The following is a 27959-nucleotide window of genomic DNA, read 5'->3' on the forward strand; positions in this document are numbered from 1 at the left end:
ATAGGGTCCACCCTTTTCAATTCATCAGAACATGCAGAGAAGTACACATATACACTACCATATAACCAAAAACAGGAAAAGGAGGTAAAAAATTGCAGCCGTCCGTAGATGGTTTTGAAGGAGTCGACGGATTCGCATGTCTTAATGACTGTTGGATGTGTTGGTACGGCGTTCCACATTTTGGTGGCATAGGAGCGAAATTAATTTAGTCCCTTGTCTGTGTCGAATCTGGGTTGCACATGGTTTGTTGCCTGGTTGCTAGTGGTGGATAATGTAAAAATCACACCTGTGTGAACTGAGCGTTGCAACTATGCAGCTATTGTTATAGGCACTGTACTGAACGTAGTGCAAACCCCAGGTCACACAGTGCTAGCCACCCAACAGTGCCACCCCAGGTCACAGAGTGCTAGTGCAGCTGTCCGCGCTGAAACAGAAACATACATACACGGAGACACACACACACACACACACACACACACACACATAGCTGCGTATTGGAGTTGCTAGGCACCGCTCAAAAACCTGAAACGAAAATATTTCCTATCACACAAAGATTTGGCGCCCCCTCCCCCCCCCCCCCCCCCCCGTAATGTAGTACCTATGAGGACCCCTATTGGGACTCCGGACCCCCTGTTGAAGACCCCTGATCTAGAGGCAGAGATCCCCCCCCCCTTCCCCCTCCGACTCCTTCTCTGGAAGGACGGATGAGTTGGTCATCTTGATTGTCCTACGGTGGCTCTGAGTAATGTTGTGTTTGCCTGGTCTCCGACCCTGGGCGTATTCGTCACAGTCTCTTCCCCCCCCCGAGGTGTGCCGCGGCCGTGCGCTCGGTGGGCTTTTCCTTCCCGTTTCCCTGTTTATCTCCTCCTAAACGTCCCTGACCTTGGCTTCACCTGCTTGCCTCTGTTCCGTTTGAAAAATCTCCATCTTAATGCCTTTGGCCACCGTCCAGCCTTTTGCCAGACCTCAGCAGCGGCGAAGGGATGTTTAGCCTTTATGCAGCTGTGATTGCAGTAAGGGGGGGGGGGGGGGGGGGGGTAAGCCCACGTCTGGCCACCTGTCTATCTGTACCCTAATACATCAGTGATTCTCAACCCCCCCCACTTTCATATACCAACCCCTATTATGTAGTATATGTGTCTCTAGGACTAGGGATGTCCAATATTGTCTTTTCTTTCTGACGATTTTCCGCTAATGTCCTACATTGGAATCCAGACAGAGGCTCTAATGTCCTACCCTGGAATCCAGACAGAGGCTCTCGTTTTTTGGGGGTTTTTTTTTGCAGTGCTGAAGGCACGCTGCGTCGCTGCCACTCAAGTGACTACTGGCCAATCACAGCGCCTCTTTTCCGTTTACATTTCCAAAGCAAGTGCTGCTGGGAAAGAGGGAGTCTCGCCTCTTATTGGCCTGCCAAACATCACCCTTCTGTTACGTACCCGAAAGCTTGGCAAGCTCACACTTTCCTTCCGCTATGCTTTGCAAGGAATGTCGGGAAAGCTTGCCTCCATGTTGCCTTCCCTCGAGATACAGACGCCCCAGAGCCGGAAGAGGCGCCTACCTGTATCTGTCTGTGTTTCCAACGACAGGCAAGTCAGGAAGTGACTGGAATTTCACATTGGAAGCCTCTGTCCCGCGCCACCCACAGATTTTTACTATATTCAGCTATAGTGTAGATTCTTCACAAACATTAAAAGCAATTGACAATGAATAGAGATTTTACATCATATTTGTCTGAGCAAATCGGCTATTTTTGTCCTACACAAAGCATAGGTGAGTTCCAGTTCCAGTTTAAACATTATTTGAAAATGTACGAGTTTGTAGATGTGCTATTTTTTAAGAATCTTGAAAATGTGTGCAAAACTTTGAATATATATATTCTTTCACTGCACACATTTTTACTCAAATCTTTGTTTCTGGGCGTCCCTGGAACAAAATATTTTTAGATGGGGCTCTGCGGCCAAATACGTATCATTCTGGGGATCCTTGAAAACTTAACATAATACAGTTTTAAGACATTTTGTAGAATCGGCCTCAGGTCTAAATGGCTTCCTTATTTATTCTCTGTCCAGACGCAGAGTAGTGAGGAGGAGCGCCCGAGCAGACCGTCCACAAGCAGAACCAACGGCTCGGCCCTGGACGGCTCTTACCTCGGCATCGCCGCCACTCAAACGGGAAGGCCACGACAAGCCGGCGGAAGAGGATCGGGGGCGGCAAACACCCTCGGCGGCCATCATCATCATCATCATCATCATCACGCCTCCCTGTCGACCGAGAGGCCCCACGTCGACTCCTCCTCCTCCTGTTCTCCCAGCGAGAGCCAGGGGTCGGTCACGCCACGGCGCCACAGGGGGGGTCGGAGAGGGGCGCGGAGCGAGCAACCCTTCTCGCCACCATGTCCCTGTGGAGCCAAACGCTGCTGCTGTGGACGCCGCACAGCAGACACGCCGCACAAAGGTCAACGCCACCGCCACCGCTGCGACCCTGAACTACAGTGTGACAGGTACACTATACTCGTGACATTTCATAGCACATTTTCTAGTGTAAATGGTAAATGGTGCAGTTATATAGCGCCTTTATCCAAGGCGCATTACAGAGATTGTGCATTACATTCATCCATTCACACACCGATGGCGGAGGAAACCATGCAAGGCACATCAGGAGCAATTTAGACCTGAGTTAAAAACATTCACTTTGAAAGAATATATAATCAAAGATTTGCGCCATATTTTCACGATTTTTCAAAAATAGCAGACCTACAAGCTCGTAGCGCTTGTAGATCTGCTATTTTTCAATAGCTAAATTATAACATAATGTTTAAAACACCAAATGGGGTTCCCGCCCAAAATGGGTTAGATCAATTAGAACCTTGCGGTTCCCTTCAGGTCACTCTACCGCTGATCCACTGCTAGCGCTGAGCCACTCTACCGCTGATCCACTGCTACCGCTGAGCCACTGCTACCGCTGAGCCACTGCCGCGTGTGTTTTATTGACCTGGGAAAGCCTATACTGTATGTTGTTCTACCTTTCAATATACGTTTTTTTCCAGGCACTCTCGGGTCTATAATTCTCTGTTTAATATTTTCTTTTTAAAGGTAATTTACAAGGCTACTTTACATGAAAATCATATTACCCCGTTTAGACTCAAGGCCGATCAAAAAAAGAAGAACAAAACAAAACGCTTAAAAATGCTTTAAATCCTGCCCTACGTTTTCTGAAAAACGTGAAATCATAAATGATAAAGTTATCTTTTAAATAATAATCATTATTTACCGTTTCTGTCCATCCGAGGGGAGAATATACTGAATTTCTTCCATGACTTTCCATTATGAAATTGAACTTAAATATTTAAAAATAAATAAAATCTAAATCTTTTATACCGCGAGAGAGGTGAATAAAATAATGTATATATTTTTAGTCTTTGTGATATAATTTGCCATAATTTATAGTGGTGCTGAGCCGATAAAGAGAACCTCTCATCTGAGACATCAAAGGGAGGGGGAAAATGATGCACGAGGAAAGATCAAAGGAATTAAGATCAAATAAGCTAAAGCTCTTACAAGCAAACATAGTAAAGGTTTAAAAAAAGCATACCAGCATCAATACGCCGCATCTACGTCTATTCACAGCCCTCGGCCGTACAGTATATCGTACATAAACATAGAACACATTAACCCATTCTGACCGGGCACCCATTTTGGTGTCGGCATCATGTTATGCTTTAGCTATTGAAAAATAGCAGATCTACAAGCTCATATCGCGCCACCGAGTGGCGCGATACGAGCTTGTAGGTCTGCTATTTTTTTTTAAATCGACATCGACATTTTTAGAATCTGATCTCAGGTCAGAATGGGTTAATCAGACCAGTGTGTGTCCAGTGGAAACCTCATATGAATCTGATCTCAGGTCAGAATGCGTTAATGGCTTTATTTTTAGTCACCTACACATCACACATGAGTGTTTCAGGAAGGAGATCAGCCCCTTTTAGACCTTTATTATGCCAATAAAACAGCTCCCCCCCCTCCCTCCCTCCCTCCTTTCCTCTTAGACTTTACTTCCCCTGTGTGGACCTGCCATGTGTATTTCTTCTTACTGTACCTGCAAAGTTATGTCTAAACATAACTGTTTATGTCTAAACATAGCACACCTGCCGCTATGTGCTGGTATTATTATTATTATTATTTGACTACTTTCTCCCTGCTCTCCATCTCCCTGCACCCCCTTCCTTTTTATTCTCATTTAAACAAATAAATAATTGAGCTTATCCTAAATCAAGGAATGATTACATAGTAATAATGTGTTAGGTGAAACGGGCACTGTCAACGTTGTCCCCGACTCCCCCTATCAATTGTATGCCTTTATTGATAGGGAACAGTAGTCAGACAGGAAAGGGGTAGAGATTATTATTATTGTTATTATGATTTTAGTGAAGTGTATGTTTCTCTGTCGCAACCTCGTGACAGAGAAACCTGGTGAGACATGGCCAAAGCATTTCCGGGGGTCCCCAGCCAGAGAACCCCTGAACTAGGTGATGTGACAATACAGTTCATTGTGATGAAACACACACACACACACACACACACACAGGCTGTCCGGTGGTGGCGAGGGTGCGGTGGGGGTGGTCCCGGGGGACGCCGGCGCTCTGACCACGCCCCTGCTGGGCCACCAGGGCTGGGAGGAGAAGAGGCACCAGCTGCTGCTGCAGAAGATGGCGCTGGAGGTGGAGAGGGAGAGGCTGCACGTCCGCCTGGCCCAGCAGGAGGCCCGGCTCATCGACCAGAACCAGACGCTCCGGGAGTCACGCCTCGACTACCACAGGTAATGTTAACCAACCGGAAGCTCCGAGAGTCACGCCTCGACTACCACAGGTAATGTTAACCAACCAGACGCTCCGAGAGGCACGCCTCGACTACCACAGGTAATGTTAACCAACCAGAAGCTCCGGGAGTCACGCCTCGACTACCACAGGTAATGTTAACCAACCGGAAGCTCCGAGAGTCACGCCTCGACTACCACAGGTAATGTTAACCAACCAGAAGCTCCGGGAGTCACGCCTCGACTACCACAGGTAATGTTAACCAACCAGAAGCTCCGGGAGTCACGCCTCGACTACCACAGGTAATGTTAACCAACCAGAAGCTCCGGGAGTCACGCCAGGTGCCTATGACAACAGGTACAGGTACTATCATCCCTGATGATGTCATAGTGATGTCACGAGACCTGGCCACAATATATGACGTGACGTGACAAAAACGCAAGGTTTACTTTCATAGTTAACTGCGACTTCTGTCGCAAAAAAAAATCACTGGTTAATTAATTCCTGTTGTCCCTGAAATACATTCTGAGTGCTAAACAGTTGCTCCACAGTTAGCCTTGGATCAAGACCATCATCATAGATGCATTTTGTCGAGTCTAGATACAAAAGGAAAGTCAGACTAGATATAACACATGTGTGATGGTCTTGATCCAAGGCTACTCCACAGTAATAAATGCATAGGCTACATACATGCGTGCCAGGAATAGCATATACCTACAAATTGGCGATGCGTTGTGAGCTTTGTAGGTATGCCATTATGGACTGGGCTTTTTGTTCTCTGTTTGTCTCTGTCTCTCTGTCAGGTTTCAACAAGCCACTCAAGGTGAGGTTGGCAGCTCAACCAACAGAACTGCCGTGTCACAGCCAGAGGATCCGTCTGGATGCCATGTTCTTTCCAGGTCAATGCACGGACGCACGCACACTCTAATACTAAGCTACAGCCACGCGTTACGAGTCACTACAATGTGATTAGGATGTACGGTATCTTAAAATATATATATACTGTGTGTGTGTGTGTGTGTGTGTGTGTGTGTGTGTGTGTACTGCAGGCAGTGTGAGGAAGCACAGCCTGACTTGTGTCCTGCTCCAGCCCAGCCTCCTGCACATGCCGCTGTTTGCAGTCATGGTAAGTCGTAGCGTCACACACCCTCAGTCGGTTGTTAGAGGTTTTTGCCGAGGTCATTTCATGTTGAAGTTTCAGTCTAAAACATTGTCTCAACCGATCAGAAGCTAGCAACTCACTCTTTGCAGCTGTGTGTGCGGCAGAGATCTAAGGTTTGTAGCCTGCTGCCACTCAGGCTGCCCAAGGGAGAGGAGAGCGAGATGGCCAGTGTGAAGCGTGTTTGTAAAGCATTGCTTATTTCTAACCTAAAGCCAATGGGGCCAGTGCTCAGAGGGGGTCTTGAGCCGCGAGGCCCATCAACAGTTTACTAGGCCGATTCTTAAAAAAGAATAATGACAGTTTTCTGAAAAACCTATGTTTCTATATCAGTGGTTCTCAAACTATTTCATGTCAAGAACCCCACAAATTGCCCCACAATGGGCCGCCGACCCCCATCAGAGAATATGTTGTTCCAGGGACCCTTCCAGAAGTGAGTTAAAAACGTTTGCTGTGAAAGAATATATATTCAAAGATTTGCACCACATTTTCACGATTTTTCAAAAATAGCAGATAGCTATGAGCTTGTAGATCTGCTATTTTTCAATAGCTAAAGTATGACATAATGCTTAAAAACACCAAAAGGGGTTCCCGTCCTGAATCATGGGTTAAATATAGGTTAATGCTCAAATACGTATTGTGATACGTAATATGATTGTAACTCTATATAGGATCCTTTTACTATCGTTCTTCTGGGGGCCCTATAGAAAGCTACTAATTGGGCCAGGATTGTGTTCATTTCACTGCTGATGCCCGGTGGCCAATGAGTGTGAATTATCAATCCATCCATCGCAATCCAATCCAATCCAATCCAACCCAGTGTATTCTTGTACTATTTTGTCTCTGTCGGGTGGAAAGTTGGAAACCTTGTTATGTCCAAAACTGTTACTTTTCAGGATTCAAATACGAGAAAAACAAACAAAAAGTTAAAATATGGAGATAAGGGGTTTCAGCAACGATTTATTCATAGTAATTAGTTGACAATTAATTGTCTAAATGCTGAGGTTTTTAATCATTCAAAGTAAAACAAAGGAAATGGATAAATTTACTGACATTAACAGAGAAGCATACAACAATAATGACTTCATAAAGTGTTTTTCACGGCTTCATGTTGGCTGGGTGAGAAAATGGAGCGTTTACTGGCAAACTTTTCGTTCTTTTTTTTCCCCCCAGACTCCCAGTACACACGTTTTGACAATTAATGAGCTCTTCTTCTGGCAATTATATATGCTTTTGTCTCCTATTAAGTTTTCCAAGGAACACCAAAGCATGTTTGTAAAATATAACATTTTGAATGTATCACCCCTAACTTTTACAACTCCCCACAGAGGACTTGCATCGCTCCAAAGCGGACATGGCCACTTCTCCTGTCGTGCCCACTGCCAATTCTGTGAAGACCACCTCGGTGTCTGCGATGCCCAGGACCCCTGAATCTAGGTAACACATCAACACAGTACATCACAGAAATGATTCTAAACATTCAAAGTGCTGTAGTATATGCAGTAGCAGTATATCGCAATGCAGTGGTTTTCAAATCTCTTCCACCTCTGCAAAACACCCACCCAGCGCTCGGGGCCAGACCGGTCTGCAGAATACACATGCTAATGTGAATTCACGTGGACGGGATGGTTTAACCAGGCTAGGGAAAATGCATGGATTCTAGTGTTTCCAAACAATACAGTATGCTAGATTAACTAACTCAGGGGAATGAAGAAACAGCTTCTCTGTGCCTGAAAACACTGGGCTGCCAGAGGAGTGTGGCGGGCCTGTTTCTGAAAACACTGGGCTGCCAGAGGAGTGTGGCGGGCCTGTTTCTGAAAACACTGGGCTGCCAGAGGAGTGTGGTGGGCCTGTTTCTGAAAACACTGGGCTGCCAGAGGAGTGTGGCGGGCCTGTTTCTGTGAAAACACTGGGCTGCCAGAGGAGTGTGGTGGGCCTGTTTCTGAAAACACTGGGCTGCCAGAGGAGTGTGGTGGGCCTGTGCCTGAAAACACTGGGCTGCCAGAGGAGTGTGGTGGGCCTGTTTCTTCTGAAAACACTGGGCTGCCAGAGGAGTGTGGTGGGCCTGTTTCTGAAAACACTGGGCTGCCAGAGGAGTGTGGTGGGCCTGTGCCTGAAAACACTGGGCTGCCAGAGGAGTGTGGCGGGCCTGTTTCTTCTGAAAACACTGGGCTGCCAGAGGAGTGTGGCGGGCCTGTTTCTTCTGAAAACACTGGGCTGCCAGAGGAGTGTGGTGGGCCTGTTTCTGAAAACACTGGGCTGCCAGAGGAGTGTGGCCTGTTTCTTCCGTGGACAACAATGAAAAAGCAGCACATTAGCAGCACTGCATGTGCCCCAGTAGTCTTTGTCCAGCGAGAGCCACAAAACCTAAATGGATTTCCTTCAGGGCTTAACTAGCGCTGCTGCACAACATGATTGAGCAGGGCTTGAAGTGAAGGTGTTTTCATCACTGAGCTTATGTGAGAGACAGAAGGTATTAGAACATTTTCTTTTTCTCTTTTACCAGCTGCTGTGTAAGCACAGCTGGTCAATGTTCTCTCTGCTGTGCTTTCATGCCCACTTGCTGTAGTTCAGACCTATGTTTCTCATTGGCTGTACTGACAACCTATCGTCCTGATTGGCTGCCTCGTCTCTGGGCAACCACACACTTTTTGCCTCTAGCCGACCTCTCAGCCATGGGATATAAGGCAGCAGCTGATAATTAATTGATGACGTCATCAATTCTTGTTTTTATATACCGGTATTATTTTTGAGTGGTGCAACCATTCCAAGGAACAGCAATGTCCGTGTTCACCTATGTGACGTTAGTTAATGAGCACCAGTATAATGAGTACCAATAGGGGCGCTGTTGTGCCAGAAACCGAGAGAGGGATAGTGCTGCACTGTTGCCTGCTAATATGAGAGAGAGAGAGAGAGAGGGGGGGATTGCACCACTCAGTTCACATGGGTGTGATTTTTTGATAGCATTACATAATGGATTTATTAATTCGGCAAAAATATATACCACCATAAAGTAACATTAACAGTTTTGGACACGATTAATATATTAGGCTCTGATGCAGCCTAACGGCAAGTCCTGTGTTTGATTCCAGGGCCTGACGGACCTTTGCTGCATGTCACTCCCTATAATATCCTGTCAATATACAATATACTTATACTTGAACTATCAATAAAAGCAGAAAAGCCCCCAAAAACATTACACACACACACACACACACAATTCACACAGAGTATATCAAAGGTATAGCCCTAATTTATCTATTTTACAATTTACAATTTAGGCATTTAGCAGACGCTCTTAATCCAGAGCGATTTACAGTAAGCAAGAACAAAAAACATGGTAATGTAAAAAACATTAAAAAAAGTCATCATGAGAGAGAGAGATTTTACAAAGGTTTTTCACAATGTTTCTAAGTTTTTGCCTATAATGATATTCCCGGAACGGGGACACCAGGTTGAGTTCTTCCTCACCGGCCGAGGTCCCCGAGTTCACCAAGCAATTATTATACAATTACACAACATACAAGATAGAAGACTCCAGGCTTAAGTGGGAGACTTTTTTTTCCTCCTTCCCTTCTTGATCTCATTTTTTTTTTGGAAGGTTAAATGAAGTTTTGGTCCTGACGGTCTGGCCAACTTTGTGAGCGGTGAGAGGCTAAATGAAGCTAGCTAGCGCCGCGGCCAGCCTGTCAGGAGACACGCTGCGTTCCATTAGTCGGCCTAGCAGGATCCCACCAGCAGGTGTAATGGAGCAGGCTTCTGGATGCACACACTGCCCTCCCCTCCCTCTCTCTCTCTCTCTCTCTCTCTCTCTTTCTAACTCCATCTTTCTCTCTCTCTCTCTCTCTCTCTCTCTCTCTCTCTCTCTCTCTCTCTCTCTCTCTCTTTCTAACTCCATCTTTCTCTCTCTCTCTCTCTCTCTCTCTCTCTCTCCCCTCTCTCTCTCTCTCTCTCTCTCTTTCTAACTCCATCTTTCTCTCTCTCTCTCTCTCTCTCTCTCTCTCTCTCTCTCTCTCTCCCCTCTCAATATCTCTCTCTCTCTCTCTCTCTCTCTCTCTCTCTCTCTCTCTCTCTCTCTCTCTCTCTCTCTCTCTCTCTCTCTCCCTCTCAATCTCTTTGAGAGGGGGAGAGTAGTACAATTATCAATACTTATTACTGTACTTTAACCCATTCTGACCTGAGATCAGATTCATACGAGGTTTCCACTGGACACACACTGGTCTGATGAACCCATTCTGATCTAAAAAATGTCAGTCGTTCTTCGATTCTTCAAAAAATAGCAGACCTATACAAGCTCGTATCGCGCCACTCGGTGGCGCGATATGAGCTTGTAGATCTGCTATTTTTCAATAGCTAAAGCATAACATGATGCCGACACCAAAATGGGTGCCCGTTCAGAATGGGCTAATACATATCAGAGACACTGTTACGTGACACTAGGCGGCCCTAAGTGTAACGGTTAGAGCATATTCATGCGGAACCCTACAGGCCTATCCGTGGTCCTGTTTTCGGTGAAGGACGTGGACCAGCGAAACGGTGTTTAGTCAAAACAGAGAGATGTGTTGTGTGAGCGCCGGTGACCGCCGCGCCGTGACGTCATGTTGTAGTTTTCAACCGCGTCAGCCCTGTAGTCCTCTGATATTTGAAAATAGCTGATCTACAAGGCAAGCCCGCAATGCGTTGTGAGCAACTGAGCAGCAGCTGTCGTCTATATATTTTGAAAACTTGTGAAATGGCACATTCTGCATACTACCTTTCTTGTAACGTTGTGGTATTGATACTTTTACTCATACTTTTTCTCGCCACTGTGCTACAGTCAGAGAGAGAGAGAGAGAGAGAGAGAGAGAGAGAGAGAGAGAGAGAGAGAGAGAGAGAGCGGTCGAAGTGTGTTTGAGGGGCGAGAGAGCATTGGATAAGGTGTGAGAGATGGAACAAGAGTACAGTTAAATGAGGTTGAGATGGATAGAGCTGGAAGCAGCCAGATAGAGAGAGAGGGGGAGATGGGAGAGGGAGAGAGAGAGAGAGAGGGGGGAGGGGGAGATGGGAGAGGGAGGGAGAGAGAAATGGGAGAGAGAGAGAGAGGGAGGGGGATCAAGGCCTGGGCGGGAATGAATCATTGAGTGCAAAGCGTCAGATTCTCTCCAACTAAAAGGGAAGGAAATTCATTACTGTCCCCCTCCTCAGTTGATGTGGAAAGGTAATTAATGGGACAGCATGTTGTCTTCCTTCTCGTGTGTGTGTGGGGAAAATTCAAAGTCGATTTTGCCAAAAAAAGGAAGGAAGAGGTAAAATAGGACCCAGAGGGTTGTGAAAGGGAAGAGCTCCACGGGCCACCTTTTTTTTTTTTAAATGCAGATTAATTTCTCCTCCAAAGTATATATCTCGTCTCTCGTCGTCGGGGGGGGGGGGGGGGGGGGGGGGAAGCTCGTATGTCCAGAACGGTTACTTTTTCAGCGTCCACATTCAAAAGTAGCAGATATTCAAGCTCCCAAACGCGTCGCTTGCGGGATCTGCTACTGTTGATGCTTTCGTGTGTTGCTGTAGTGTGATCAAGTGGGGCGTTGATTTACGTAAAAGAACCCCACAAATAGTTAGCCCATTCTGAACGGGAACCCGTTTTGGTGTCGGCATCATGTCGTGCTTTACCTATTGAAAAATAGCAGATCCACAAGCTCGTATCGCGCCACCGAGTGGCGCGATACGAGCTTGTAGGTCTGCTATTTTTGATAAATCGAAGAACGACTGACATTTTTTAGAATCTGATCTCAGGTCAGAATGGGTTAATCAGACCAGTGTGTGTCCCTGTGGAAACCTCGTATGAATCTGATCTCAGGTCAGAATGGGTTAGAATATGGAAGTAAGGGGTTTCTGACCGACAGCGACGACATTTACTGTGTGTGTTTTTCCTCCTCTCCTGTTGTGTGCTTGTCTACAACATTAGTTCTCAAACTTTTCCATGTCAAGGACCCCCACGTGCATTAAGCTACGGACGCCCATTTTAACGGCATTTCTATCTCTGGAACCCCAATTTATATTGTAAAATCAATGTTCATTTTACTCTGGGAGTGTACAAATGGAACCAAATGAACCTGTGATGATCCATTTGGTTCCATTTGTACACTCTCAGAGTTACAGTCCCACAAGGGTCCAGTATGGTTCCTGAACTGTCATTTTGCCGAGGACACCCTGGAACACCCTGAAGGACCCCTGGGGGTCCTGGGAACCCCACTTTGAGAACCAGTTGTCTACAACACATGTCTACAGAAGACGGCTGTAAGCCCCCTCCCCGCTATGCACTTATAGTTTACAGCAGTGGTTCTCAAACCTTGTCATGTCAAGAACATCCAAATGAATATGCATTTGGTTGCGGACCCCCATTTGGAGAAAAGAAAATATGTGCCAGTGTGGACCCCTTAAAAGTGTGGTTAAGACATTTATTTGGAGACATTTTGGAAACATTTAATGCAATATGAACTGAAGATGGTTGCACTGTTTTGATGTTCCATTAACAAATTTAGCTGGACAACTTACAAGATAAGACTTGGACTTGGAAATATGTTTGAATAAATTGTCTATTTTGCTATTTTCATTTCTTCGTGCTTGGAGATTGCGATCGTTGTACATTCTTTTACCTTTTTTTCTAAAGCCTTTTCAAAATCAATCCACAAGCTTTGAAATGCATAAAAAACATTTTGGTGTGTTTGAATACCGTCTTTGATTGCCGTATCTCAAGTTTCCACCCGAGTGAGTCCCTTCAAAAATGGACCATTTGAATGTGTGTGAGTTGATGGCTACTAACTACCAAAGATCTTATTACAACCCACACACAGCTCTGAAGCTCATTAGGCTTCGGAGACCACGCTAACAGTGGTTGTTCATTAACAGTATAGTGTGGAAGAAGTTTTCCTCTGGTATCTGTAATCCTATGCTAATCCATTGATTTGCATTAAACAAACGTTAATCGTTTTTTTTTTTTTTTCTACTCCCCACAACTGCTCAAACTGACCTTGACTAATCACAAATTCCTCATTGGAAATGCATTACCCCCCCCTCCCCCCCCTCCCTCTGATAAACGGCAGCGAATGCAAGGTGGAAGGCTGCACGTTTCTTTGTAGCCTTTCCTTCCAGCTCATTCTTTGTTTAACGTCGTTTTCATGCGATCATATTGGACTTTTCTGATTGGATTACGGGCTGTCGATGCCAGAAAGATGCCACTCCGCTTCCTGGTTTGACGATGATGTCACACGCATACCCTCTATAGTGCCAGTGAAATGACATAAGCAAAGAAAAAGAGCCACTTCCGCCCGACCCGGAAGTGATAGGCGCGATTCATACTCAAAAGTCGGTTCGGCTCTGTGTTCCTACAATGTGACGTCATTTTAGGTTCGGGGGGGGGGGGGGGGGGGTGGGGTACCGTCCTAAAGTCGGCTCTTCGGTGCTACTGAAAATTTCTGACGAGCCAAAATCACTCCAGGCTGTGTACTAACTCACAGACAATTAATGTTCTTAGTGCAAGCTCAGATTAATGTTTTATAAGCTCCCAAACATGGTGCTTTATCCCATTTTGAGCATAAAAACCCCCCACTAATAACCACGTGTACTGTGGAGTTCCCTCCTCCTGAGCTTTCCTCGAGATAGATATGTCGCGGATGGCTTGGATTGGGTTAATGATACTTGTCTGTGCACCTGACAGTGGGATCCCGTCATCAGCCCCACCCTCACGTGCACTTTAATCCACGCCAAGCCCTAAAGCCCATGCTGTTCGGCCTTAACCCATCAAGATTTTAACCGCTTCAACCAATATTTTATACTTTGGCTATTCAAAAATAGATCTCACTCTGTGCCACGCAATGAGCTTGCCGCCCATATGATTTGTGTATTTCAAAAACGTATATATATTTTTCTTCCAAAGACTTATTTATTTTTTAATAGCCGATTATTTTAAATAGCCGATCTACAAGCTTGTTGATACGTGTATAGGTTTAACCCATTCTGACCGGGCACCCGTTTTGGTGTCAGCATCATGTTATGCTTTAGCTATTGAAAAATAGAAGACCTACCAGCTCATAGCGCGCCACCGAGTGGCGCGATACGAGCTTGTAGGTCTGCTATTTTTGAAAAATCGAAGAACGACTGACATTTTTTTAATCTGATCTCAGGTCAGAATGGGTTAAAGTGTTCTTGCCCTTGTATTATGTCGCTGGCTGTTGTAGCAGATCTTCACTGACTCTTCTGAGCACTGCTGTCTGTGCAAGTCCAAAAGAACGGACTCTTCTGAGCACTGCTGTCTGTGCAAGCAAGTCCAAAAGAAAACATCTACAGGCCAACAAACGAGCCACGCTTGTATAACCGCGGCAGAAGATAAATAAAAACAAAATGCTTTGTTCTCTGAATGGATCAATTCCCCCCCCCCCCCAGATATTATCTTATTGTGCCATAAGGTCAGGTCTTAAGCTGAACCTCCTTGCACTCTGCAACAAGCCTCCAGTGACCATCGCATCTTTAACCAATTTAATTTCCAAGGTGCAAATTGCCAATGCGAAAGCTGCAGGTTAACGTTAAGTGACCCCCGTAATCCCTCCATGAATCCTATGTGCTAGTTAGTAATGAGAGAGTTCCAGACCCCCCCCCCACACACACACACACACACACACCAACCGCACGCCTGCTATTGATTGGCTGGGAAATTGACATGCGGGATGTACGCACGGTGGCCATTATAGGTGTTTTATATTACTGTTTGGACTGCAAATGAAAGAGGATCTGCCGTGGCCGAGACAGCTTTATTTTTTCTTCTTTTAATGAAAGAGAGGTGCCAAATAACACCGCGGCGACATTATACGAGGCGGGAATAGAGCCGGGGGGGTGGGGGGGTACTGTGAAAATGTTATGTGGCCTTATAGGATGAGAGAGTACACATTAAAAAAGTATTATAGGGGGAATATATATATATATATATATATAGGTGTTCGGTGTGACAGTCAGCAGCGTCATTTTGTCACACTCAGTGACGGTATAGCATTCCAGAGAATGGCTCACACATAGCAGGGGGTGGTGTTGATATGAGAATTACATGAAATAATTATCGTGATAATCACAATAATAGTGCTTAAAGGGGCATTCCACTCATTTTCAACATTTTACTATATGTCATTAATATACCTTTTAGAGCCGTTGTGTGGAAATACTAAAAGGTCCCTCCATTCTGTGTTTCCTGGAACTGCAAGTATGAAAAAAATCATTAACATGGTGAAACACATCTTGATGACATCATCAAGATGTGTTTCACCATGTTTAACCATGTTTCACCATGATTTCTTTCACAGCTCTAAGGTATATTAATGACAGTACAATGTTGAAAACGAGTGGAATGCCCCTTTAAAGAAATGCTTAAAAGGCCATTTTTGTTCACTACTTACCATCCCAGCATCCTTTGTTCTGTGGGGAACATTAGCCAAAACCAGCAGATCTACAAGCTCACAGCACGGTGTGTTGCATTGCGAGCTTATAGATCTGCTATTTGTGGCCAAAAAAAAGATACAGAGCAGAACTGAGCCCCAGAGTATGACGGACACTTTCACGATCAATTTTAATCTCTTGTGACGTGATTATTGGGAGCGTATTCTTTGCAATGAACGATAATAACGACCATAGTGCTCCATCCATAGGTGTGTCATTTGTCATACTCAAACGACACCATTCCAAAGAACGGCTCACACACTGGCTCCTCCAAGGCATCAAGAGGTCAATTGGGCATGTCTGTACTCGTGCAGTTACGTCAATTATTAATTATCTGTGCCAGGTGAAGCCCCGTGGCCTGTCCAGTGTATTTTGTGCAGAAATGTTCCATTTCATTGATGACGTCGGGGCAGAAAAGAGTTTAAATATGTCCATATTTCAACGTTTTTATGTTTTTTTTTTAATAAATTAACGAACGCCCTACTTAGTCATACTACAGTGACACACACACACACACACACACACACACACAAACAAATGCAAAAAATAGCAGATCTCAGAGCTCAATGCTTTCTGAGCTAGCTCGTACAGTATACTGCTAGTTTTATATTTTAATCCTGAAACGGTCCCGAACAGTTTAGGACATTTTTCCGGCCGACAGATGCGCTTTTCTTTAATTCCTTTTCTTTAATGAAGATGGACTCATACAGTCACCGCTGTATTGTAGTGACTGTCAAAGCAGCTAAAAGCATCTTTAAAATGATTGATCACAATGGCACTAGTCGGGACGCTCTCAAAAGAACCCAATATCCTTTAAGCCATTCTGACCTGAGATTCATATTCATACGAGGTTTCCGCTGGACACACACTGGTCTGATTAACCCATTTTGACCTGAGATCAGATTCTAAAAATGTCAGTCGCTCTTCGATTTTTCAAAAAATAGCAGACCTACAAGCTCGTATCGCGCCACTCGGTGGCGCGATATGAGCTTGTAGGTCTGCAATTTTTCAATAGCTAAAGCACGACATGATGCTGACACCAAAATGGGTGCCCGGTCAGAATGGGTTAAGCCCAAGTATCACAGTGACAAACATGCCGCGCTGTGTGTGCGCGTGTGTGCGGTGCGTGCGGTGCGTGCATGCGTGCCTGCATGCCTGCCTGCCTGCGTGCTTACGTGCGTGTGTGTGGTGTGTGCGTGTCGTGTGCCAGTTTTTGCCCACATGCCGGGATCAGTGAGTCGGGATTAGAAGAGTTCCTCAGGCGATATTAATATTGGGCAGCAATTCACAACTTTGATCACAGCCAGCCCTCTAATTCTAACCCCCCCCCCAAAAAAAAAAAAATTAGTTGCACTATATGGCCCTCCGAAAAAATCTATTAGCATTCTCTGTAGCCCGTGTGCAATCTCCATGCCACCCCCTACCCCTACCCCCCCCCCCCCCCCCCCCTACCCCACTTCTCTGTCCAAACTGTACCCCCCCCAACAACACACACACACACAGACACAGACACACACACACACACACAGACACAGCCCTTGTTATAGATTGTGACCGCCGGTAAGTGATGCATTATTCATTACCACCATGTCGTCTGTTGATGGATGGCTGTTTGAGAGCCCTGTCCGTTAAATAAATCAACAAATAAAAATGCAAATTCTCACATTTCGAGAGAGGGAGCCCAGCCAAAGTCCCTCCTCCTCCTCCCCCCCCCCCCCCCACTCTCTCTCTCCACCAGCACCACTGCCTCTTAGTCTCTCTCTCTCTTACACACACACACACACACACACACACACACACACACACACACACCATGCCCATACCCACATACACACATCATGCCCATACCCACACATACACATGCAGACAGACACGCATACCACTAACCACTATTGACAGGCAGAAGGAGCCCAAATGAGGAAGACAGATTTACTTAGTGAATGAGGGAGAGGAAAGCCACGGGATGATAGCCGCCACTACTCAACTATCTCTGTCTCTCTCTCGCTGCACAGGAAGAGAGCTCAACTATCTCTGTCTCTCTCTCTCTCATGCACAGGAAGAGAGCTCAACTATCTCTGTCTCTCTCTCGCTGCACAGGAATTCAGAGAGCTCAACTATCTCTGTCTCTCTCTCGCCGCACAGGAAGAGAGCTCAACTATCTCTGTCTCTCTCTCGCCGCACAGGAAGAGAGCTCAACTATCTCTGTCTCTCTCTCGCCGCACAGGAAGAGAGCTCAACTATCTCTGTCTCTCTCTCATGCACAGGAAGAGAGCTCAACTACCTCTGTCTCTCTCTCGCTACACAGGAAGAGAGCTCAACTATCTCTGTCTCTCTCTCATGCACAGGAAGAGAGCTCAACTATCTCTGTCTCTCTCTCATGCACAGGAAGAGAGCTCAACTATCTCTGTCTCTCTCTCATGCACAGGAAGAGAGCTCAACTACCTCTGTCTCTCTCTCATGCACAGGAAGAGAGCTCAACTATCTCTGTCTCTCTCTCATGCACAGGAAGAGAGCTCAACTATCTCTGTCTCTCTCTCTCTCATGCACAGGAAGAGAGCTCAACTATCTCTGTCTCTCTCTCTCTCATGCACAGGAAGAGAGCTCAACTATCTCTGTCTCTCTCTCTCTCATGCACAGGAAGAGAGCTCAACTATCTCTGTCTCTCTCTCATGCACAGGAAGAGAGCTCAACTATCTCTGTCTCTCTCTCATGCACAGGAAGAGAGCTCAACTATCTCTGTCTCTCTCTCATGCACAGGAAGAGAGCTCAACTATCTCTGTCTCTCTCATGCCCGAAGCACATGCATGCATCGAGTCACGTTGGCCAAGCAGACTGCCATTCCTCGTAGCCTCTCGCTCTCCAAGATGCTCCGTGTGGGGTTTTTTCTCGTCTTGATGTGTGCCGCCTTGAGGTGGCATTTCAACCCATCAGAGAGAGAGGGGGAGGGGGAGAGAGAGAGAGGGGGAGAGAGAGAGAGAGGAGAGAGAGAGAGAGGAGAGAGAGAGGAGAGAGAGAGAGAGAAGAGAGAGAAGAGAGAGAAGAGAGAGAGAGAGAGAGAGAGAGAGAGAGAGAGAGAGAGAGAGAGCTCAGAAAACTCTTAGGATTTAGAACATTGGTTTAGAACAGTAGTTCTAAAAAGAAAAAATAAGATATACAAGCTCACGGGGCGTCACTTCATGCCGTGCAGTGAGCTTATACATCTGCTATTTTTTTACAAATCTTCTCTTCTGAAGCACAAAACATTTTCATTGGAGGTGTCCGCGTTTAAATACATATCAGTTCTTCCATGGCACGAAAGAGTAGAGAACTACTGATTTGAAAAGGTTTAAATCGTTTAAAAAGGTAGAATCGGCCTCGGGTCTAAATGGGTTAAAAAGGTAGAATGGGCCTCGGGTCCTACTGGGTTAAAAGGGTAGAATGGGCCTCGGGTCCTACTGGGTTAAAAGGGTAGAATGGGCCTCGGGTCCTACTGGGTTAAAAAGCAGCGATGTGTCGAAGGCCCTAGCTCGCATGTCTCTGTCTTCCCTAGGCCCTAGCTCGCATGTCTCTCTGTCTTCCCTAGGCCCTAGCTCGCATGTCTCTCTGTCTTCCCTAGGCCCTAGCTCGCATGTCTCTCTGTCTTCCCTAGGCCCTAGCTCGCATGTCTCTGTCTTCCCTAGGCCCTAGCTCGCATCTCTCTGTCTTCCCTAGGCCCTAGCTCGCATGTCTCTGTCTTCCCTAGGCCCTAGCTCGCATGTCTCTCTGTCTTCCCTAGGCCCTAGCTTGCATGTCTCTCTGTCTTCCCTAGGCCCTAGCTCGCATGTCTCTCTGTCTTCCCTAGGCCCTAGCTCGCATGTCTCTGTCTTCCCTAGGCCCTAGCTCGCATGTCTCTCTGTCTTCCCTAGGCCCTAGCTCGCATGTCTCTCTGTCTTCCCTAGGCCCTAGCTCGCATGTCTCTCTGTCTTCCCTAGGCCCTAGCTTGCATGTCTCTCTGTCTTCCCTAGGCCCTAGCTCGCATGTCTCTCTGTCTTCCCTAGGCCCTAGCTCGCATGTCTCTCTGTCTTCCCTAGGCCCTAGCTCGCATGTCTCTCTGTCTTCCCTAGGCCCTAGCTCGCATGTCTCTGTCTTCCCTAGGCCCTAGCTCGCATGTCTCTCTGTCTTCCCTAGGCCCTAGCTCGCATGTCTCTCTGTCTTCCCTAGGCCCTAGCTCGCATGTCTCTCTGTCTTCCCTAGGCCCTAGCTCGCATGTCTCTCTGTCTTCCCTAGGCCCTAGCTCGCATGTCTCTCTGTCTTCCCTAGGCCCTAGCTCGCATGTCTCTGTGTCTTCCGGCCAACCCGCGCATGCAGGCAGACCAAGAAACGGCGTGCATGCCAACGATCACCCTCACCTCGGGAGAGCCGCCGCGCACAGATGCAAATCGATGCTGCTTCTAAAATGAGTCGAGAATTACGCCGGCTACATGAGTGGAGTGTGCTCTTAAAGAATTCATGTTTTGTATGTCGAATGCTCCTCGTTGGGCTGTGTATACACTGAATAATTTATCAAGGCACAGCCAGTCTGAGGGATTGAATCTCTATTAGCTTAATCTCCCCCGTTTTGCTTTATTTATTTCTCAGCGTGGCTCCTCATTTCTATTCCAGTGTAGGAAGCGCTCTCTCTCTCTCTCTCTGGCTTTACTCTCACACCTGTAAGAAGCTGTTCTTGTTTTCTGTCGGTCCGCCTCAGTGGTTTTGACTTGTTAACGCTGCTTGTTAGGGTCCGGGAGACAACTTTGGCAAGAAACGTTTGTTAACACTTTCATTCGTAGAGGGGGGGGATTTGCTTTTTTTTCCCCTTCATATTGTCTTGTGTTAACAAGTGAAAGATGAACTGCACATATGCCACTAAACGTCAAGCTACGCCCTACACGTGTACTTTTAGGCATGTGCGATCTTCTACTGCCCGGCCCCCGGCTCACACTGCCCGGCCCCCCGGCTCACACCATCCCTGCTTAACTTTTCAGGCACGTTTATCCGTCTGTCTTTGTGTACAAATGCTCTCCTTTTACCCTGAACCAATATACAAGGTTGTTCTTTCAAAAACAATATGGCAGTCACACACACGGCACAGTACTCTTGAGCTTATAAGATCTCTGCCCAAACCCGACGGGACAGTCTTTTTTTTTTTTTTTCGCATATCTTGGAGGATTCTGATTTCACAGGCCTCCTGTTGGCCTCTGGCTTTACATTTATATGAGGGGGCTTTTCTACCGTGGGACTGGTTTCATACTACATAGTGCAACACGCGTCAGCAGTCTGTCCGTGTCTTAAAAAGGTGAACAGCGCGTCAGCGGCCAAATAAACATGTTTAACAATGTTAAACGCTTATTTATTTTTTCTTTTGGAAATATCGTCCACACCGCCGTGTGGTTTTATAGCAACCACGGTTTCACATCAAAGCCTTTTTGTTCGTACGCGGAACTGGAACTTATAATTGGCCGTGTTCGCGGGTGGGAAGCCGAATGGGGAGGGCTCATCTTTGTCGCTGCATTGATGATCCCCACAAGTGGTCAGGGCGCCTGTTCAGGGGAGGGAAGAGGTGGGGGGGGATAGCGTGTACCTCCACATGCGTTACGCCCCCCTAGTGAGGCCCGGGTATCGGAGGAGACCTGAGGCTTTCTTCACCCTCCCAATGACTGATTGTGGGGGTTAGCAGAGATGGAGTACTTGTAGAGAGGCTGGGGAATTGGCTTTACTAAATTGGGGAGAAAATGTTTTTCGTTTTTCTTTTGTCTTGAAGGGCCATGTTTTGCATGTTTGTTTACCCCAGTCACTGATACTAAAATCTGATATTTTTATTTTTTTAATTTTTCTATGAATCTGTGACTTGACACCTATACTGTTATAAAACGAAAAGAAAAAGATTTTGAAAAGAAAAGAACTGGAACTTATCTGGAGTTTATTATGCACGTTTTTAACTCATATCTGGGGGGGTCCCTGGAACAACATATTTTCAGATGGGGGTGTTGACAGCCAAATACAGATAATTCTGGGGGTCCTTGCCATGAAAAAGGTTGAGCAACCACTGACACAGAGGTTTTTCAGGAAACTGTTAGAAGACATTCTTTTAGAATCGGCCTCAGGTCTAAATGGCTTCAGCACCATGGATAGCACTCGCCTATCCACACGACTGAGCTTCAGCACCATGGATAGCAACTACCTCTAAAAAGCCTCAGACCTGTAATGGTATACCTGTATGTGGTCAGTGTTGTCGGAAACAGTTTAATTTGTAGGCATACGTGCTAATAGTTTGTACATTGTATTGTCAATGTCGACACCTAATTTTATTTTATTTGTTTGTTTACTTATTTAAATATGTATGGTATATTTTTACTTAACCTTTTTTTTTTACACTGCTCTGATTATGACATTTTTATTTTCACTTGATTCGCCATTGATTCTCTCTCTTTGACCCTTCCATATCCTTTTTTTGTCTAGAAATAAGCGCCCTTTGTGCATTTGGCTCCTTCCTCCGCAAATTAGGTTCAATATGGTGTGTGTGCACACACACACACACACACACACACACACACACACACACACACACACACACACACAAGTTTTTTCTTATTATGCTGTATCAACTCAGTGGCTGGGGACCCCTTGGAATCCCCACATGGACCCCCTTGAGGGGCTGCTGGGGCGAACCTGTCGAAAAACGGCGTCCGAATTGACCAACTGTCTCCTTTATCAGGTTGGACTCTTCGTTGATTGAGTTGCTGGAGGTCTTCAGTCCCATCACTCTGCCGGCGCAACGCAAGCCTGCCACTTCCCAACGGCCCTCTGTGCCCCGCGGTGTCTGCACAGCGCCACCCAGTGGCCCCCGCCAGAGCCACAGCAGGGCCCTGCTCTCGCCTGCCAGACGCTACCCTCAAAGCCCCCATCAGGACTTGGAGGAGAGTCACATGCTGGAGGACATCTTCTTCATTTGCTGAGGAAGCTGACTGTACTGACTGTACTGCTAAATCCTCAAGTCAATTTAAAGCAGTGGTTTTCAACCCTTTCCATTTCAACGTCCATAATTTCATTCTGCATTTGAGCCACGCAGACCACCTCTCGGACCCAAAACCAAAGAACATTTTGTTGTCGTTGGATAAGATCTTGTCCTCAATTCCGTGCTGTGTTGTTGTTGGTAATAACTATTAGGAGAGATAACAGGCATGCGTTGATCAAAATAACAATTCTACATTCTCCAATTGTAATTCCTGTGAATTATGCAATGCAGACGTTTTAACGATAATATTGCACTCTCAATAGTTAAAGATCTACAAGGGTCCATTTGGTTACCAGCTCTCCATCATTTAGCTCGGGAGGGACCACCGGTCCACCACTGGTTGAAACCCACTGATTTAAGGCCCCATGTGTACATACGGTCATAAAACACTATATCGTTGCTTTCGGGCAGAAACCTCTTATCTCCGTTATATTCTAACTTTGTGTGTGTTTTATTTTTTTTGTAAATTAACGCCCTACTTGATCACAATACAGCGTCACACAAGAGCATTAAAAGGTAGCAGCACCGCAAGCTCTGAACGCGTTGTGTTTTGAGCTTGTCAATCTTCTACTTTTTTTTTGTATCCTTAAAAGTTACTGCTTTGGACAGGATTTCACCCGACAAGAGACGATATACTTTATTATTTACATAATTTCCATCTATATATTATCAAAGTGCTGGTGTCACTCCGTTATTTCCTGGGACAAAGTAGTGTGACGTGAAGTATTTGTATTTTGAAAATACCATAGGGTCGTCTTGGCATCATGTCATTTAAAGGGATGGTGACATAAAGGTTTTTGTAATTTTTCTTAATTGTTTTTAGGTTTTCTGAGCTCAAATACCCAATATAATATACCGTACCCAAAGAACCTGAACTTTTAACATTCAGGAGATTTCCTGTGGTCTGGGGTTTTCTGGCTCAAACGAGTGCTCTGATTTTCCTGTGGAGTGTGATGTAAGAGCCAGCTAATCCCATATATGACTTGATTTGCCAGCAGATGTCACTGTTTTCACTGTTTTCATTGCAGCTCAAAAGGCTTCAGTCTGTTTACACTCTTACACTTGAATTAAAATGATACTCAGGAGTTTGCAGTGTAGGATCAAGACCCCCACCTACTTTTGCAGCTATACTGTAAAATCAACCGTAACACATTTGAGTGAATTAATTGATATTCTACTCCCGCTTTTAAAAGCAACCATTTTATTTAAACAGACTGATTATTGATTGTACCATTTTCTAATCAAATTGAATACTTTATTACAAATAAACTTTTTTTTTAAATGAATTAATCCTGTCCGTTTGTGAACAAAAGCTACTTTGCTGGACAATCAGTCAATCATTAACTATTTACAAAATGAACAACCAACAAAACAAACGATAACCCATAAGGCTGAGAGAATAAGTGTCTTTTCAAGGCATCCTTAAAAGAGTCCAGTGTTGGAGCATGGCAAACCTCTATTGGGAGAGAGTTCCACAGTGTGTGGGCTGTCCCAAAAGGTTCCCCTTTCTGTTACGGGGACAGAGAGGAGGTCCAAGTTTGTCACAGGAGGTTTATGGAGGAGGCCTGAGAGGTACTGTGGAGCCAGGGCGTTTCCACATTTCTAGGTGAGAAGGAGGAGTTTGTAATACAATTATTACGTGTTTAGTGTATATACAATTAGTATCCCAATCTCTTACTGAACAAACACTATTGGGGGGGGGGGGGCCATAAACATTGAAGTTAATGACACCGGGGCGGCGGTGCCTCAGAGGTAGAGTGGCCGGATGCCAGATGGTAACCGCAAGTTTGAACCTGGGCTCTCCCAGAGTTAGTGTCGAAGTGTTGAGTGAACTGACACTGTTCAGCACGTGTCTCTGTTGAAGGCAAAAATGTCCCGAGATTCCTTTGCGGAAGCATGAGCGGAAGCATGAGCGGAAGCATGAGCGGAAGCTTGTAAGGCTTCCGCGTGCGTAACTGATGTCCCGGAAAAGGCACGCTGTGATTGGCCAGTAGTAACTTTAGTGGCAGTGAGAGTCATGAAGGAGTCGCATGAGTTGACGTCACCTTGGCAGCGACGCAGCGTGCCTTCAGCACTCTTCCTGCCTTCAATGGAGACACGTCGCTCCAATGAACTGCAGCGGCCAATGAGGCATCTATTTTTTAACCCATTCTGAGACCTGAGATCAGATTCATACGAGGTTTCCACATGGACACACACTGGTCTGATGGACCCATTCTGACCTGAGATCAGATTCTAAAAATGTCAGTCACTCTTCGATTTTTCAAAAATAGCAGACCTACAAGCTCGTATCGCGCCACTCGGTGGCGCGATATGAGCTTGTAGATTGCTATTTTTCAATAGCTAAAGCATAACATGACGCCGATACCAAAATGGGTGCCCGGTCAGAATGGGTTAATATCTATGGTTTGAAGACAGTATAAGTCACCACTTTTGTTGTATAACACAAAAGTGTTTGTACATGACCATCTGACCACCACTCACTGCTGGACTGGATGAACTGATTAGAATAAGGTCAAGATCAAGGTCGTAACAGCATGTAAACAGCAACTGGCTTACAACAGTTTTTAACTCTGGTCTTGTTTTGACTGCATAGCATGATGGGTTCTGGTAACAATATATTTTAATATTACATGTTATTAGAATGATATAGATGGCAATGCCGATCGGTTGCCCGGACAGTTTAGTATGGCATTTGTTTTGACAGCATTCAAAGAATTCTTGTCAAAGCATGCTTCAAATGAAATTGTTCATTTATTTTAGAAACCTCTTTGTTCTTGCTCCCAACAACATATTTGATCTCAGGTCTTAACACCTGATTCATACTTGGTTGCGCTTCGTCGTAGCCTACAAGCTCACAACTTTTTTTTTGGTGTGTGACGATGCACATGAATCAGGGTTATTATTTAACAAAACAATAAATAAAAGAAAAAAAATGAAGTAACTCAAACTAGAATTTTTTTTTGGGGGGGGGGGAAACTAAGGGACTTATACGGCACTTTAGCAACGTTTATTCAGACCTGGGGAGCCTTCCTTTGCAAATCAAATCATGCATGTTTGTAGCTGCCATTCAATGTGTGCTGCTATAAGTTCAAGGGTCAGCAAACCCAGCCCTATACACATTACATATTCATGGTGTCCTGTTTCTAACATTGTGTTTCTCTCATCATTCTAAACGGGATATATGCTATGCAATTATATCTAATTACCCATTCTGGACGGGAACCCCTTTTGTTGTTTTAAGCATTATTTTATACTTTAGCTATTGAAAATTTGCTCATACAAGCTCATAGCATAGCACAGAGTGACGCACTACAAGCTTGTAGATCTGCTATTTTTTTGGAAAAATTGTGAAAATGTGGTGCAAATCTTTGAATATATATTATTTCAGAGCGAACGTTTTTAACTAAAATCTTTGCTTCTGGGGGGTCCCTGTAACAACATATTTTCAGGTGGCGGCTGGCGGCCAAATATATGTCTTTGACATGAAAATGTTTGAGAACAACTTACATGGAAACATAGGTTTTTGTGAAAACTGTCCATTTGTACAATCGTCCTCAGGGCCTATAGAGACTACAGTAGACTAGAGGGCCTTTAACCCATTCTGACCCGAGATCAGATAAAAAAAATGTCTATTACATCCTGACAGTTTCATTATTAACCCATTCTGACCTGAGATCAGATTCTAAAAGTGTCTTTGATTTTTCAAAAATAGCAGACCTACAAGCTCATATCGCGCCACTCGGTGGCGCGATATGAGCTTGTAGATCTGCTATTTTTAAATAGCTAAAGCATAACATGATGCCGACACCAAAATGGGTGCCCGGTCAGAATGGGTTAATAGCACTATTATGGATTATATAATGATACATGATGAGTCACGAATTACATCACTTGTTCTTCAGGTTTATTTCTGTAACCACCTTCATGACACATGAGTGACATGGACACAAATCTGCTGTAAATCTGCTGTAAATCACTTGTAAAGTGTCATGAACACACAGAATATGAATATCAGCTACACTACAGTGTGTTTTTATATGAATCAATCATTTGAAAGAGAATAGTAATATCTATTACTGTTAGCATTACCACACACACACACACACACACACACACACACACACACACACACACACACACACACACACACACACACACACACACACACACACACACACACGCACACACCACATTCATTGTTTTTAATTATTTGAGATAATCACTTTTTATATGATTCAAATTATTAAAGGCATGCAATTACTTCTGCCAATTATGTAAAAAATAAATCCTTTTGTGGAGGTTTGATGCTCTGTACCTTCTCTTTCTGTACCTTGTCCTATACTACTACCAATGAATTATTCACTGTGATAGGACAACTCACTTTTACTGGTTTATTTAATGAGCTTCATTTAGATGTAAATGGAAATTGGTGCATTTGTAGAGCACTTTTCTCCAAAGCGATTTTACAGCTTGCATTACAGCTTGCATTATATACATTATATACAGGACACAATGCAAGGCCTGCTCACCAGGGGCAGGTACAGTATGGGGCTTAACCCATTTATAGCTGAGGACGATTCTACAAAATGCCTTCTAAATCCTGACGGTTTTATGAAAAACCCATGTTTCTGTATGTCAGTGGTTCTCAAACATTTTCATGTCAAGGACCCCCAAAATTATATGTATTTGGCTGCCGACCCCCATCTGAAAATATTTGCGCCACATTTTCACAATTTTTCAAAAATAGCAGATCTACAAGCTCTAGATCTGCTGTTTTTCAATAGCTAAAGTATAACATAATGCTTAAATCAACAAAAGGGGTTCCCGTCCAGAATGGGTTAAGTGTCTTGCTCAAGGACACTTCGACACCATGGGAAGATGGGGATCCGATTCTCAAGCTTACCTTCATGAGCTTGAGTGAGTATAGCATAGGGTTCTCAAACGATTCCATGTCAACGTACAGTAAGCCCAAATGTACGCAGAACCCCCGTCTGAAAAGGTTATTGTTTGTTCAAAAGGTCGCAATAAAATAGAGCATCGCAGTGGACCCACTGAAACCTCTCCAATTAATTCATTCATAACAATATTTATATAAATTATTCTAATCCTAGAATCAAGCCATCCAGAATCCTGGTGAATCATGACCATAAAACCTTTGATTCTGTGGAGAAAATAAATAAATAAAATGTATGTTATATACTACATTTAATTAAAAAGAATGTCTTTGATTCTAGGCTTAAAATAATTGATAAATATTTGTGTAAATCTCTATGGAAAAAATGAATGGCCGATGTTTCAGTGGGTCCAGAAAACTCACTGCTATGCTCTATAACCAGATATTTTTCAAAGATTTTCAACAGAAAAGTCATTAAATAATTGTGATGCTATGTTAACACATTTTGTTGCATGGCGAGTCTTGGCGACCCCATGGAACCCCCCCAAAGACCCCTGGGGTCACTTTGAGAACCACTTCATGTATATGGTATATCAAATTCAAATGAGGTTTCACTGCA

At 44.9% G+C, this 27959-nt stretch overlaps 1 protein-coding gene across 1 annotated transcript in view; it reads left to right on the top strand.

Annotated features, from left to right (window-relative positions):
- kiaa1328 (KIAA1328 ortholog) overlaps positions 1 to 23652 on the top strand; it is a 45848-nt gene extending 22196 nt beyond the window's left edge. Inside the window, exons 6-11 of the mRNA XM_083770451.1 lie at positions 2070 to 2500; positions 4585 to 4815; positions 5617 to 5712; positions 5863 to 5939; positions 7301 to 7409; positions 22144 to 23652. Of these exons, the coding sequence (XP_083626577.1) occupies positions 2070 to 2500; positions 4585 to 4815; positions 5617 to 5712; positions 5863 to 5939; positions 7301 to 7409; positions 22144 to 22384 (1185 nt within the window). The 3' untranslated portion in view covers positions 22385 to 23652. The remainder of the gene's footprint in view (positions 1 to 2069; positions 2501 to 4584; positions 4816 to 5616; positions 5713 to 5862; positions 5940 to 7300; positions 7410 to 22143) is intronic.
- The last annotated feature ends 4307 nt before the right edge of the window (positions 23653 to 27959 follow it).

Source organism: Protomyctophum parallelum (assembly GCF_964188405.1).
Source record: "Protomyctophum parallelum genome assembly, chromosome: 8".
Taxonomy (NCBI): domain Eukaryota; kingdom Metazoa; phylum Chordata; class Actinopteri; order Myctophiformes; family Myctophidae; genus Protomyctophum; species Protomyctophum parallelum.